At 49.2% G+C, this 12,938-nt stretch overlaps 1 protein-coding gene across 4 annotated transcripts in view; it reads right to left on the bottom strand.

Moving 5' to 3' along the window:
- The window catches only part of PPP2R2C (protein phosphatase 2 regulatory subunit Bgamma), a 139,842-nt gene extending 131,768 nt beyond the window's left edge, over positions 1-8,074 (bottom strand). For 2 of the 4 annotated variants that reach the window (XM_083155367.1, XM_083155377.1), the window contains exon 1: positions 7,718-8,073. Coding sequence is in view for 2 of the 4 variants with exons in the window: in XM_083155358.1 (XP_083011484.1) it covers positions 7,718-7,787 (70 nt within the window). In the remaining 2 variants the exon portion in view is untranslated. Of the gene's footprint in view, positions 1-7,717 lie in introns of all 4 variants that reach the window. The other 2 variants (XM_083155358.1, XM_083155348.1) reach the window with 2 other exon arrangements.
- Positions 8,075-12,938: the final 4,864 nt, after the last annotated feature.

Genomic DNA, 12,938 nt, shown 5'->3' with positions numbered 1-12,938 from the left:
TAATCCCACTGTTCCTGTCTGGGGTTCAGTGGTAGCCTCATGACATTAATCGCACTGTTCCTGTCTGGGGTTCAGTGGTAGCCTCATGACGTTAATCCCACTGTTCCTGCCTGTGGCTCAGTGGTAGCCTCATGACGTTAATCCCACTGTTCCTGTCTGGGGTTCAGTGGTAGCCTCATGACTTTAATCCCACTCTTCCTGTCTGGGGCTCAGTGGTAGCCTCATGACCTTAATCCCACTGTTCCTGCCTGGGGTTCAGTAGAAGTGTCAGCAAGACCAGGAGATTGAATTTCAGTGGAGAATTTGCTGAAAAACTAACTTTTAGAAATGTGTGTGTGTGTGTGTGTGTTTGTTATGATACCTGTAGCTAAATTTACTGGGAGATTTAGAATTCCTCCTTAATATATTTCATAGATCCTACTCAGCATTGGGATTCATTATAGTTATTATTGGCAGTAGCAGCAGTGGCAAAAGTTTGCTACTCAAGTTCTAATTAAATATTATTTGTCCTCCGCACGGTAATTCAAACATACAAGTACATCAAGGACCCACCTACATTAATACCTATCAATATTTTTATAAGAGAGAACAACGCATGCCAGTCCCCACGTATCTCATAAATGTGTCAAAGGGGGGAACTACAGCCCCCACCCACAGAGAGAGCTGGCCGCATTATGGAATGACCACCCAAGCCGGGTCATACTTATACCTATATACATCACAGCTTGTTGTGATTTGATTGTATATTGTTGCACTGAGATCTTTAATAAATCTTGTTTATACATTTAAAACATGTTTATTCACATCCATTTTCAAGCAAATATAAAAGTAATCAAATTTTTTATTAGACTGCCCCTGGGTTGTATACTGAATATGTAATATAAGGTCTACCGGTATGCATTAATAATTGTATTAATAATAAACTAATCATTTTAGTACATACTTGATCACAGCTGGAGGCATATAACAGCCATGAAATAACTGTGTTTTTGCTGCCATACCCTGTTACCTCCCTAAAATTATTCCTTCCTGACAATTACTATGCAGTAGAAATCTCAATATGATCGCGAAGGTGCCTTAGCACCAGGCTTGGACTGGCCCGGCAGGTGGATTCACCAGTAGGCCCCCGTGATTTATGACCCCACCCACTTTTTATGTGGGCAGGGCCTGGCACAAACCCTTAATGACGGCGGGGAGTCAGTAGCAGGTGGCTGACCCGGCAACGGCTGCAGGTTGGGAGTGATAAGAGAGGTTGTGCGGATGGGTGGGCTGTCATCATGACGTTCACTGCGTCATGACATCACACACCGGACCTGCTCCACATCATGACGTCACACACCAGACCGACCCGGCATCGTGACATCGCACGCCGTACCCCCGGTGGGCCCTTACCCTCTCAGTCCATCACTGCTTAGCATGTGCGCAATGTAACAGCAGCACATGTGCACTCCGCAGATAATAATACTGGAGGCAGAGTCCGCTTGCAGCACCAAAGGCCATGAGCAGAATCTTCCTCTGCTTCCGCTGAGCGAGGCTGGCACTGATGTGCACACCCTCCCTTAAAACGTCACACCCCAGAAAATATCTGGTTACCACCCTTAAATGCCGGCTTCGGGGGATTATTTGCTAAAATGCGAGTTCTATTGAAGATGGCATTTGCCCATAGCAACCATTCAGAATCTGCTTTTTATGTAATTAGCACCTTCTACAAGAGAATAGATATAGGGCCAGGTGCCCTATGCTTCAAAATTGATAAAATGGAGAGTGATAAACTACCAGCCAATCAGCTCCTGTCTGACATTTTTCAAACACAGTCTGTGACATGGCAGGCAGGAACTGATTGGCTGGCTGTTTGTCACTATCCATTTTGTCACTTTTGAAGCTTAGTGCATCGCCCATAATCTGATTGGTTCCTATGGGCAACATCCCATCTTCAATAGAACATAGTAAATAAACCCTTTCCTGTCAGGCAAACTGCCTGCCTGGTGCACGCCCAATGCGTACGTTATACATGCGCAGTCATTCAATGATTGGACAGATTTCAAATTTGCACAATATCGATCAACTCTGAATGTCCCCAAAGTGCGGAAGATGCCAGAATGGATGCCAACAGCTTCTGCTTCTAATGGTAGCTGCCCCTATAACTGGTAGAGGCTGTGGGCCAGATTCTCTAAGCTTCAAAAGTGATAAAATGGAGAGTGATAAATAGCCAGCCAATCAGCTCCTACCTGCCATGTAACAGACTGTGTTTGAAAAATGTCAGACAGGAGCTGATTGGCTGGCTGTTTATCACTCTACATTTTATCACTTTTGAAGCTTAGAAAATCTGGCCCTGTATCTGAAACCTATCTAGTTAACCAACATGGAGATACTGTATACAGTATGTAATAAATAGGATTATACATGTCCTACAAAGGGGCTTACAACACAGTAATCAGACTGGAAGTAAATGTGATTTTAGTGACAACATAACGTGCCGCACATATCATCTCCGGGTCTAATCTGATGCACACGGGACCGCCAGACACATGCTATATGGGCCGATGTCACACAATTTCTCACCCCGATCCGCCGCGTGAAATCGTGTATGGAGGGGGGGGGGGTCTTTAGATATTGATGTGCAGGGCCGTTTCTAGAGGCGGACAAGCCGCGCAGCAGCCCGGGGCGCCGCACGGCTTGTCCGCCTCTGTTAACAGCCGGGGCGCCCGTCAGCTCCTCCCAACGCTGCCGCCTCCCTTCTTCCCCCTCTCCCCAGCCGCCACAAGCGCCGCTCAAGCGCCCAGCTGATTTCCCAGGGGAGGGGAGCGCATCGGGCGTCTCTCCTTCCGATTGCTCACTGGGCTGTCAGCCAATCAGTGAGCTCGCGGGCCGGCAGCCAATCAGTGAGCTCGCGGGCCGGCAGCCAATTAGGAGCCAGCCCGCGAGCTATGAATGGCTGACGGCTCAGCTACACACAGTGAAGGAGAGGCGTGCGATGCGCTCCGCTTCCCTCCCCAGGAAAGCAAAGCAGCAGCAGCAACAACAATGGCAGCAGAGGGTGAGACCCAGACAGTGAGTTGTGCTGCTTCTAGCACTTTGGGGCATATGTGTGACACTGTGGGGGCATATGTGTGGCACTGTGGGGCATATGTGGCACTGTGGGGGCATATATGTGGCACTGTAGGGGCGTATCTGTGGCACTGTGGGGCATATCCGTGGCACTGTGGGGGCATATCTGTGGCACTGTGGGGGCATATGTGTGCCACTATGGGGGCATATGTGTGCCACTGTGGGGGCATATTTGTCACTGTGGGGGCATATATGTGTGGCACTGTGGGGGCATATGTGTATGGCACTGTGGGGGCATTTATTTATGGCACTGTGGGGGCATATCTGGCACTGTGGGGACATATTAGTAAACTGCATCTGTTGTGCAGCAGCGGCGCGTGGGGCAGAATGTGTAATAGACATTACGGTGTGGGGAGTAATTGTTTAATTGCCATCACAGTGTGGGGTCTAATGGGCATCATGGTGTGCGACATAATGTGTAATTGTCATCACGGTGTGCGACATAATGTGTAATTGTCATCACGGTGTGCGACATAATGTGTAATTGTCATCATGGTGTGCGACATAATGTGTAATTGTCATCACGGTGTGCGACATAATGTGTAATTGTCATCACGGTGTGCGACATAATGTGTAATTGTCAACACGGTGTGCGGCGTCATGTGTAATTGGCATCATGGATAAATAGTGTATAATGATTTAAGTAGCCTGTCATTGTTTGGCCTTGATCTGTGAAGCGTAGTAGGGGCGGTATGTACTAACAGGAAAATGTTTTACCGTATTTTCCTATGTACCAATACCCGTCCGCCCCGTTTTCGCTAGGCAGGGTATCGCCACCCGCCGTCTGCCGTCCGCGCGCCCCCCCCCCCCCCCCCCCCTCCCGTCCTCCTTTGATCTCCTCCCCCAGGTGTCACAGCCGGCAGGACATCCGGCTGCAGGGGGGAGGAGGAGACGCAGGGGGACACTGGCAGCCGCCGGGATGTGACGGAGACCCCCGCAGACCACATCACAGGTATCGTGGGGGTCTCTGTCACCGCAACCCGATGCTAGCTGCATATGTTAGTACCTATGCGGCAGCATAGCGGCGGCTGCCAGGCGGAGGGCGGCGATGTATATTAATACATCCCACCCTAGGTCACTGTATGGGCCTTTATATTTTTATGTCACTGTGTGGCCTTCAGCCCGCCAACTTAAGTGTGGGAGGACAATGACAATTCCTGCGGTAACCAATGTCGGGACATGCAGGTTGCAAAAGTGAGATGTAAGGTAATTGTTTTCCTGCTAGACCACACCCCGTATATTAAGCCACACCCCTTTTAAAATAAACCACACCCCTATTTTGGCGTGCGTGCCGTAGGCCAGTCGGAAGGACGCGTACCGCCGCCCCTCGCGGGCGACCTGCACTCGCCACACTTCGGGTTGGCGTTGATAGTGTGGGTGGCGTTAAAAATGGGGGTGCATTTAACATAGTAATCACCCATCAGGGTGCCTGTACGATTAAAAATCGGGTCGCATCGCATCGTATGCGATCATATCGAATGCGATGCGATGCAACCCCATACAATGCCCTACGATGGAAATCGGGGGCGCCGTGATAATACACAAGTACCAAAGTTGTCCACCCCAGGGAAAATCGTGGGGAAGAGCGAAAATCGTTCAGTGTGTATGCCCTGAGCGTTCTTCAGCCCAGCGATTTTCCCCATCGTCGTTAGTCATACACGATGTTCATAATCGCCCAGTGTGTATGGACATTTAAGGAGTAACTTTAGCTACATGTACTCATATGAAATGTTCTAGTTACCTGTTAGATATTATGAAACATTGGTTCTTCTTTTCCCTTATGCAAATTGTAAAAAATCCTGAAAAGCTCATTAACTTAACTTTTAATTCTCGGCTTTGCCTATATCGACCATAAGCTTGTGTCGACCTTTTGGCAGTCGATCTAAAATATGTTGACCTTTTTTCGGTGTTGACCTAGTCACTGTCGGGCATTAGTGGTCGACCTAGCGACTGTTGACTTAAACATTGTCTATCATGTATACTGTAACTAGGGTGACCATGTCAGGGATAGAGATCGGCGGGATCCTGGGATTTGGCCCCAAAATGTCCAGTTTTCAATCCCGGGATTGAAGTATCCATTCCTGGATGCGCAGTCTAATGCCGCTCAGATGCTCTTCCCGACCCCAGTGTGCGGCCTGCGCAGCTTGACTAGGTCACGCTGCGCAGGACGCTCTGATGCACCTCGCTACCGTAACTCTATCACCGCCCGCTCCCAGCTCCATTACAGCAGTTGCACCACTCTGCGCCACATAAGTTAATGTGGGGGACAGGGGGGTGTTTTTCTTTTAGGGATGCCAATCCCAGGAATCCCGGATTGAAAAAATGTCCCGAGATTGGCATCCGTAAATGTTTTACCCTTTGGGCCAACATGCCGGTGCCACCAAGTAAAAACAAACAACACCAAAAAAAAAACCTCTGTCAAACATGACAGCAAATGTACAAAGCGTCGACCGTGAAGACAAATTTTAGTATTTTTACCTTTTTTTTTTATTTCTCATAATAACCAAAATATATATTACATTTATTACCATTAAAATCAACTAATTGCAATGTTATTTCCTGTATTTCTTGGTGGCTATTGCTTTGCAACTTGTCTTATCTCACTGCCGCCTACAGTTCTCTCCCACCTACAGCATCATTCTGACTTGAAAACAACCGTCCACAGAGGGAGACTGGTCAGATCACAGCACAGTGTTATAATATAGTGGCTGGTAGGGACAGCATTATACCCCGTTCTCACTGCCGCAAAAATTCAGGTATTTGCCAGGGCGAGCAGTAATTTCCCATGTCCTGTCTCAATGTTAAGGGTCTTTGTGAAATTCCCGGGTGTTGTGGCCTGGAAATTACACACGGGTTTTTTGCAGGGTTTTTCCTGGGTAATACATTGCATTGTTTAAAGCTGCTTTTTAAACAGCCAATCAAAGATACTTTTTAAACATCCAATCAAAGCTGCTCTTAGATGCCACACACTTGATGGCAGGCATACCAGGGGAAGCAGTGTGAACGGGGCAGACAGGGGAATATCCTGGGTCTAAGGTGCAGTATGAATGGGGTCTGTAGAGCTGAGATGCTCTGTGCCCCGCCAAAAACACGGGAACAAAAACCCAGGATTTTGCAGGGGCGGCAATGAGAACGCAGCATTAGATAGATAGATAGATAGATAGATAGATAGATAGATAGATAGATGGATGTACTTGTACTGATATTAAATCTACTACAAATCTATCATATACTTTATATATCTGAGGATATGCCCCCCCCCCCACCCCCACCACCACCACCACCACCACCACCACCACATACACAGGAACATCCCTCCCTGCTGAAATCTTGCAAGTCCAGACTGATGTTGCCATTCAGCGTTCAAATTGCACCCTGGGACTTCTATCTTGTGCTACAGAGGAACCTATGGATGTACAATTGACATCCCCATTGCAGCAGTGTTGCCTGGTCTCCACCAAGCCTGCACTGATGAGCCTAGTAATTTACTGATGGGAATGAGCCGGTGTTTCCCTCATCTAATCCTTTTACTCTTATTTAATACAGAACAATGACTTGCTGAATTGGTTTTCCCATACACAACTTTGCCATACACTAAACAATAAAAAGTCCTAACATACATAACATACATGGAATGTCCTATAAATGCAAGACAGAATCTAGCTATACAGCGGGCATATATATATAGGTATCCCCCCAGGGGTAATATAAAATGCAGTTCTAAAAACAATTATATTGCACTTCTGGGATCACTGCTGTGTGCATGCATGTGACACAATTTTGCAAAATGATACAGATCACAGCATGACCGGATCCCCTCTCTTCATCTCCCCGAGCATGTTCCCTCTCTGCAGTAGTTAACCCTGTCAGCACTGCACAGAAGCCTGTGTGCACTCTATCCACCCCGTGGCATGCAACACATCTCCCTATCATGTAATTCCGGCAGCCTGCACACATGATATAGACACAGACAAAGCACATTACTGTACATGGACATGGGACACACGGGGTGGCATGGGGGGGGGGGGGGGGGGGTTGTAAATGGGTTGGGGGGTACCTTCATTTTCAGTCATAGAAGCAGCTGCACAGTACATGTGCATGAGCTACAATTGGGATGGGGTGGGTGTCTGCACAATCATAGACACAGATGCAGCACAATACATGGGCATGGTGTACAAGGAAGGGGGGTGGGGTAATAGGAATTGGGATGGGGTGGGTACCTGCACACACATAGACACAGATGCAGTAAAATACATGGGCATGGGGTACAAAGGGGTAATAATATGAAATGGCATGGGGTGGGTACCTGCACTCAGAAAGATGCCGCACAATGCATAGACATGGGGCACACAGAGTAGTGATAGGAATCAGGGGGTACTAAAGAACGCATAGGCACTGGAGAAGCACAATACATCGACATGGTGCAATAATATGAATTGGCATAAGGTGGGTACCTCCACACACATAGACCCAGTGCAGCGCAATGCATGGGCATGGGGCACAGAGAGTGATGGTAGAAACCAAGGGGTACTTTGTGACACATAGGCATAGTGGAAGCACAATGCATGGGCGTGGGGCACACAGGGGGGTAGTAGGAATCATGGGGTACCTTCAGTTACATAGTTGTGGTCCCGGAGAAAGCTGTGGTTAATTTTTCGCGTGTCCACGTCCTCGCCCATTGACAGCAGGATTAGTCAGCATGCCCAGCATCCGCAATGGGCTGATGCATTCAGCAGAGGTCGTCACAAGAGCAGCATCCATACTGCCAGCAGCTAGCAGAGAAGGGGGGCACAGACGGACACTGAGCCCAGCATGGTGAGAGCCCCGGGGGCAGCAGGCTGGGTACTGGTGGTGGCAGTGCCCCTGGTGCAGCAGCAGAGATGGCAGCGGCGGCGCTGTGTGTGACTCGTTGCTGCTGCTGTCAGAGTCATCTGCTTCTTCTGCTGCATCACATCACGCCCCTCCCCAGCAGCTTCTCCTGACCCAACCACACAAGCCCAGTGCCTGCTTGCCTGCCTGCTGCTGCTGGGCTGCTGAGGGTGGCACTGCAGGGGCTGCACTTTGCTGCTCACATGGCACTGTCTGGGCATTGTGCATGTCCTAGGCACAGTCATTCTACCCCTGACCCTCTTCCTCCCAGACAAAGTGGGTCACAACCTCATTGAGTAACAGTAGGTTCATGTATTGGTGTGCCAACTGCATTGGCATGATAACACAGACACATGCCCTGTTAGAGGCTGGCCAGTCTTGACTCACGGCCAGTGACATTAAGTTAGGAGAGAAAAAGAATGGAATTGGGACTGTCAGTATTTATTTCCACGCAAGGCGTAGTTGGCAACTATTACCGAGTATGCCAACTCCAGATTTAGTTCCCACGTGCTCCTGTACTTGGCGCATACTTGCCTACTTTTGAAAACTAGTTTCAGGGAGATTATAGTTGGTAGCAGAATTTTGCACCGCACCCTATTAAGGGGGTGTATCATGCTCCTCCCATAAGGCGTGTCTAGTTCCATATATGGAAAGATTGTGAAACGAGATTGTGAACGTGGCACCTGGAAGCATGGGTGTGTAGTGCTACATCTGAGAGGAAACTTTTTAAAGGCGGGATGTACTAAAGGGAAAGGGCGGGATGTATTAATATACATCACCACCCCTTCGCCTGACAGCCGCCGCGATGCTGTTGCATATGTACTAACATATGCGGCTAGCATTGGGTTGCTGTGACAGAGACCCCCGCGATACCTGTGATGTGGTCTTCGGGGGGTCTCCGTCACATCCCGGCGGCTGCCAGTGTCTTCCTGCGTCTCCTCCTCCCCCCTGCAGCCGGATGTCCTCCCGGCTGTGACACCTGCTGGGGGAGGAGCAGATCAGGAGGACGGGAGGGGCGCGCGGACGTCAGGCGGCGATAGAAGCCCATAGGCCTCTATAGTGTATCGCCACCCTCTGGGTGGCGATACCCTGCCAGGCGAAAACGGGGTGGACGGGTAATGGTAAATAGGAAAATGCGTTAAAACCCCCGTTTTACCGCATTTTCCCTTTAGTACATCCTGCCCAAAATGCGGTAAAACGGGGGTTTTACCACATTTTCCTATGTACCAATACCCGTCCACCCCGTCTTCGCCTGGCAGGGTATCGCCACCCTCTGGGTGTAATACCTGTGAAGTAATTACTTCACAGGTATTACTTTACATGTATTCCGCGTCCCCTCGCCACACTTCGGGCTCAGTGGTTTGCTGCGCTCGCCACACTATATAAAATCAACTCCACGCCGACGTGGATAGTGGGGGTATGAAAAGGTCGTAAGACACGTACCGCCGCCCCTCGCGGGCTCGCTGCGCTCGCCACACTTCGGGTTGTCGTTCATCGTGGGGTAGCGTTAACAATGGGGGGGGGGCATTTGACCCATCAGGGTGGGTATACAATGAAAATTGGGGTCTGGGGGGCATTTAACATTGGGCTCAATGTAAAATCGGGTCTCAAGGACCATTTTACATTGGTTCCGATGTAAAAATCGCATCAATCGCGTCGATCGCATCGCATGCGAGTTGGTTGCATGCGATGCGATCGACGCAATTTTTTTGGACCCGATGGATACAATCTTGATCGCAGGCACCGTGCTAGGAAATAAGTACCTTAATTTCAATATACATTAAGAGTGCGCCCAAAAAGTATTTGTCATCTCCAGTTTGCTTCTCTGTAAAACCAAGCCTTAAACATCATGATGTCACACAGGCCACATGCTAACAGAGGAGCCGCTGCACTGCTGACAGAGGAGCAGATAACTGAGAGTGGGCTGCAGGAGGCTGGCTGGTGAGACAAGAGGGCAGGCTGGATGCAGGGCTGGCTGATGAGGCAGTAGGGGGGCTGGATATGGTAGCTTGCTGGGGAGACAGGGGTTAGCAGGAGAGACAGAAGGATGGCTGGCAGGGGAGGCAGAAGGATACTGGCTAGGACAGAAGAGCTGGAGAGACAGAAGGATGATGACTGAAGATGCACAAGAGTGCTGGCTGGAAAGACAGAAAGGTGCTGGTTGGAGAGACAGAAAGGTGCTGGTTGGAGAGACAGAAGGGTGCTGGTTGGAGTGACCAAAGGGTGTTGGCTGAAGAGACAGAAGGGTGCTAGCTGGAGAGGCAGAAGGGTGCTGGCTGGAGAGACAGAAGGGTGCTGGCTGGAGTGAAGCGTGACAGAAGCGTGCTGGCTGGAGACAGAAGCGTGCTGGCTGGAGTGACAGAAGGGTGCTGGCTGTAGAGACAGAAGGGTGCTGGCTGGAGAGACAAAAGGGTACTGGCAGAGGAGTCAGGAGCTGTCTTGAGAAACAGAAGGCTACTGCCTGGGGAGGCACTGATAATGTTGTCACAGGAAAGGGGGGGCTGGCAGGAGGCACTTTCATCCATCTTACCTCCAGGTGCCTACTATGAATTTACGCCATGTCTCAAGGTAATTTTCTACAATATTTTTATATTCATTTTATGCATGAAACAAAGCTTGTGCAATTTGTAGCATCAGAAAGCAAAAGTGTCACAGTCTCATTCTCGCTCCACAAATTCTGTATTTTGGAATTTGTGAAATGGGAGATGCAACCAGCAATTAGGGCCTTGTTTTAATCTCTTCGCTCCCCTGCACGTTCGCACGGGGGAGCGATGTCATTTCTGCGCATGGGCATATGCTGGGTGCGAGCGGGCACGCAAACTGCTGGTGGCTGTGGGGTGGAGGCGAAGGTTGTTCCCATGAAAACGCTAGGCCTTCCCAGGAATTAGGCAGTGACGCGGCTGCCAGGGGCCGGCAGCTGACATCACCAGATTTCAGCTGCCCACCCTCTTCCTGTACAGGTAGCACGCAAAGCTAGAGCACCAGAGAGCGTCTTAGTTTTGCGTGCTGATCCCAAATCATTCAATGGTCGTGACCATCGAATGACTTGGCCCCCGCACCCAAGACTGCAAATGGATGTTTATGCAAAACATCCATCCGCAGTCGTATGGGGGAACTCACTGAGCGAGAAAGGGTGGGCGGCTGTGTGAGCACCGTTTAATCCACACACAAAAAGTTTCTTAGTTTCATCGTACACATGGGCCCTTATTCAGATCTGATCGCAGTACAAATTTGTTCTCAAGATGGGCAAAACCATGTGCACTGCAGGTGGGGCAGATGTAACATGTGCAGAGAGAGTTAAATTTGGGTGGGGTGTGTTGAAACTGAAATCTTAATTGCAGTGTAAAAATAATGCAGCCAGTATTTACCCTGCACAGAAACATAATAACTCACACAAATCTAACTCTCTCTATACGTGTTACATCTGCCCCACCTGCAGTGCACATGGTTTTGCCCATTTTGAGAACAAATTTGTACTGCGATCAGATCTGAATAAGGGCCATGATCCGTTTGTGTGATGAAGCATATGGGCGAATGGTGTCATTTAGCAGGTGCACATGTTTTCTTACCCACCTTTTGGCATTATCGGGGACAGGTTTGAAAATGATTGAGACAGACGATAGTTACGAGCCCTCTTCATTAGAGACCTTTCCATCCTGTACTTGGGATGTATTAAGACTACATGTGACCATAGGAAACATACTGGTTTTGGGGGTAGAGGCTGTGATGAGGTTTTGGTGACACTTGGATATAGTTCAGGTATGTTATCGCTGGGAAAAATGCACGGTCATGTGATCTGGTGCGTCCAATAATGCTAGTGGGATTTCTGTCATTATAACACACCTTAAATATAGTTGGAAAGCTGTGGCAGAGACTGGCTAGATCAGTCAACGGGGTCAAGGCCCAGGAGACGCCAGGATCAGAAGAAGCTAGCTGAGGAGCAGGCAGCAGGTTGAAAAAGAGACAGCAAGCAGCAGTGGGAGATGGGGTATTTAAAGCTACATGGGGGGGCTGCCGCAGGCTCCCTGATTACTACTGACTGACACAGTAATTAGACAGTGGGGGAAATTTACTAAGATGTGTATTCTAACTCACATGTGATGTTGCTATGGGTAACCAATCAGAATCTACTTCTTATTTATTTAGCACCCTCTAGAAGCATCATGGCTCAGTCCTGTCATGTCTGTTCTGTGTTGTTTTCAGTCTGTATTTGGTATTTGACTCTCTGGTGGCCTCCGGTGGTGAGTCTGTGCCATTACAGCTCAATCCTCCGTGAGCTTAGTTATGCACAAGCCTGACCTCGTTATCCCAGCTTGGGAGTTGGGCTGGATTTTTACAGGTGTCTGGATCACCTGAGCCCTTTTTAAGACATTCTCCCCAGCACTACCAAGCCGGTGATAGTTTCCTGTTCCTGATGCTGAGAGCTGCAGTCCTTTGCTTCCTGCCGGTCACCTGTCAGTTCATTGCTTCCTGCAGTGTGTCCTGGAATTGCTGCAGTATTGGTTCTGTCTTGGTCTGGTCTTGTCCTGTCCTGATCAACATCGCTGTCCAGTTCCGTCAGTCCTTCCCAGCCTGCATTTACCCATCTGGTGCAGCTGAGAGTCCAGTTCCAGTCATGTAAGTGCTCCAGTGGAGCCTGGTTCTTTTCCTTATTTATTTACTAGTTCTGGCAAGCTGCCATAGTTCTTTCTTTATTACTGTGGGCAAGCTGCCCTGTTTACTTTGTTACTTCATGTCTACTTTTGGTACAGCTCTCCCAGGTACAGAGAGGCCCACGGTTGTGGGTATACAGCTGTTTTGGGGTACCCCTGGTTATTGTGTATCCAGTATTTACTTTGGTGGCACCCCGGTCCATCCGAACTTGGTGTCTGTGACTGGGTCACACTCCCTGTCCTTGGCCTGGTGCCGTCAGGTAGGGTGTTCCTCCCAGATAGCGCCAGTTAGTTAGATCTCCTCTTGGC

This window comes from Crinia signifera, chromosome 1, assembly GCF_055691185.1.
Source record: "Crinia signifera chromosome 1, ASM5569118v1, whole genome shotgun sequence".
In the NCBI taxonomy this organism is placed as follows: Eukaryota; Metazoa; Chordata; class Amphibia; order Anura; family Myobatrachidae; genus Crinia; species Crinia signifera.
The sequence above is the reverse complement of the archived record's forward strand: the minus strand, read 5'-3'. Positions and strand labels throughout refer to the sequence as shown.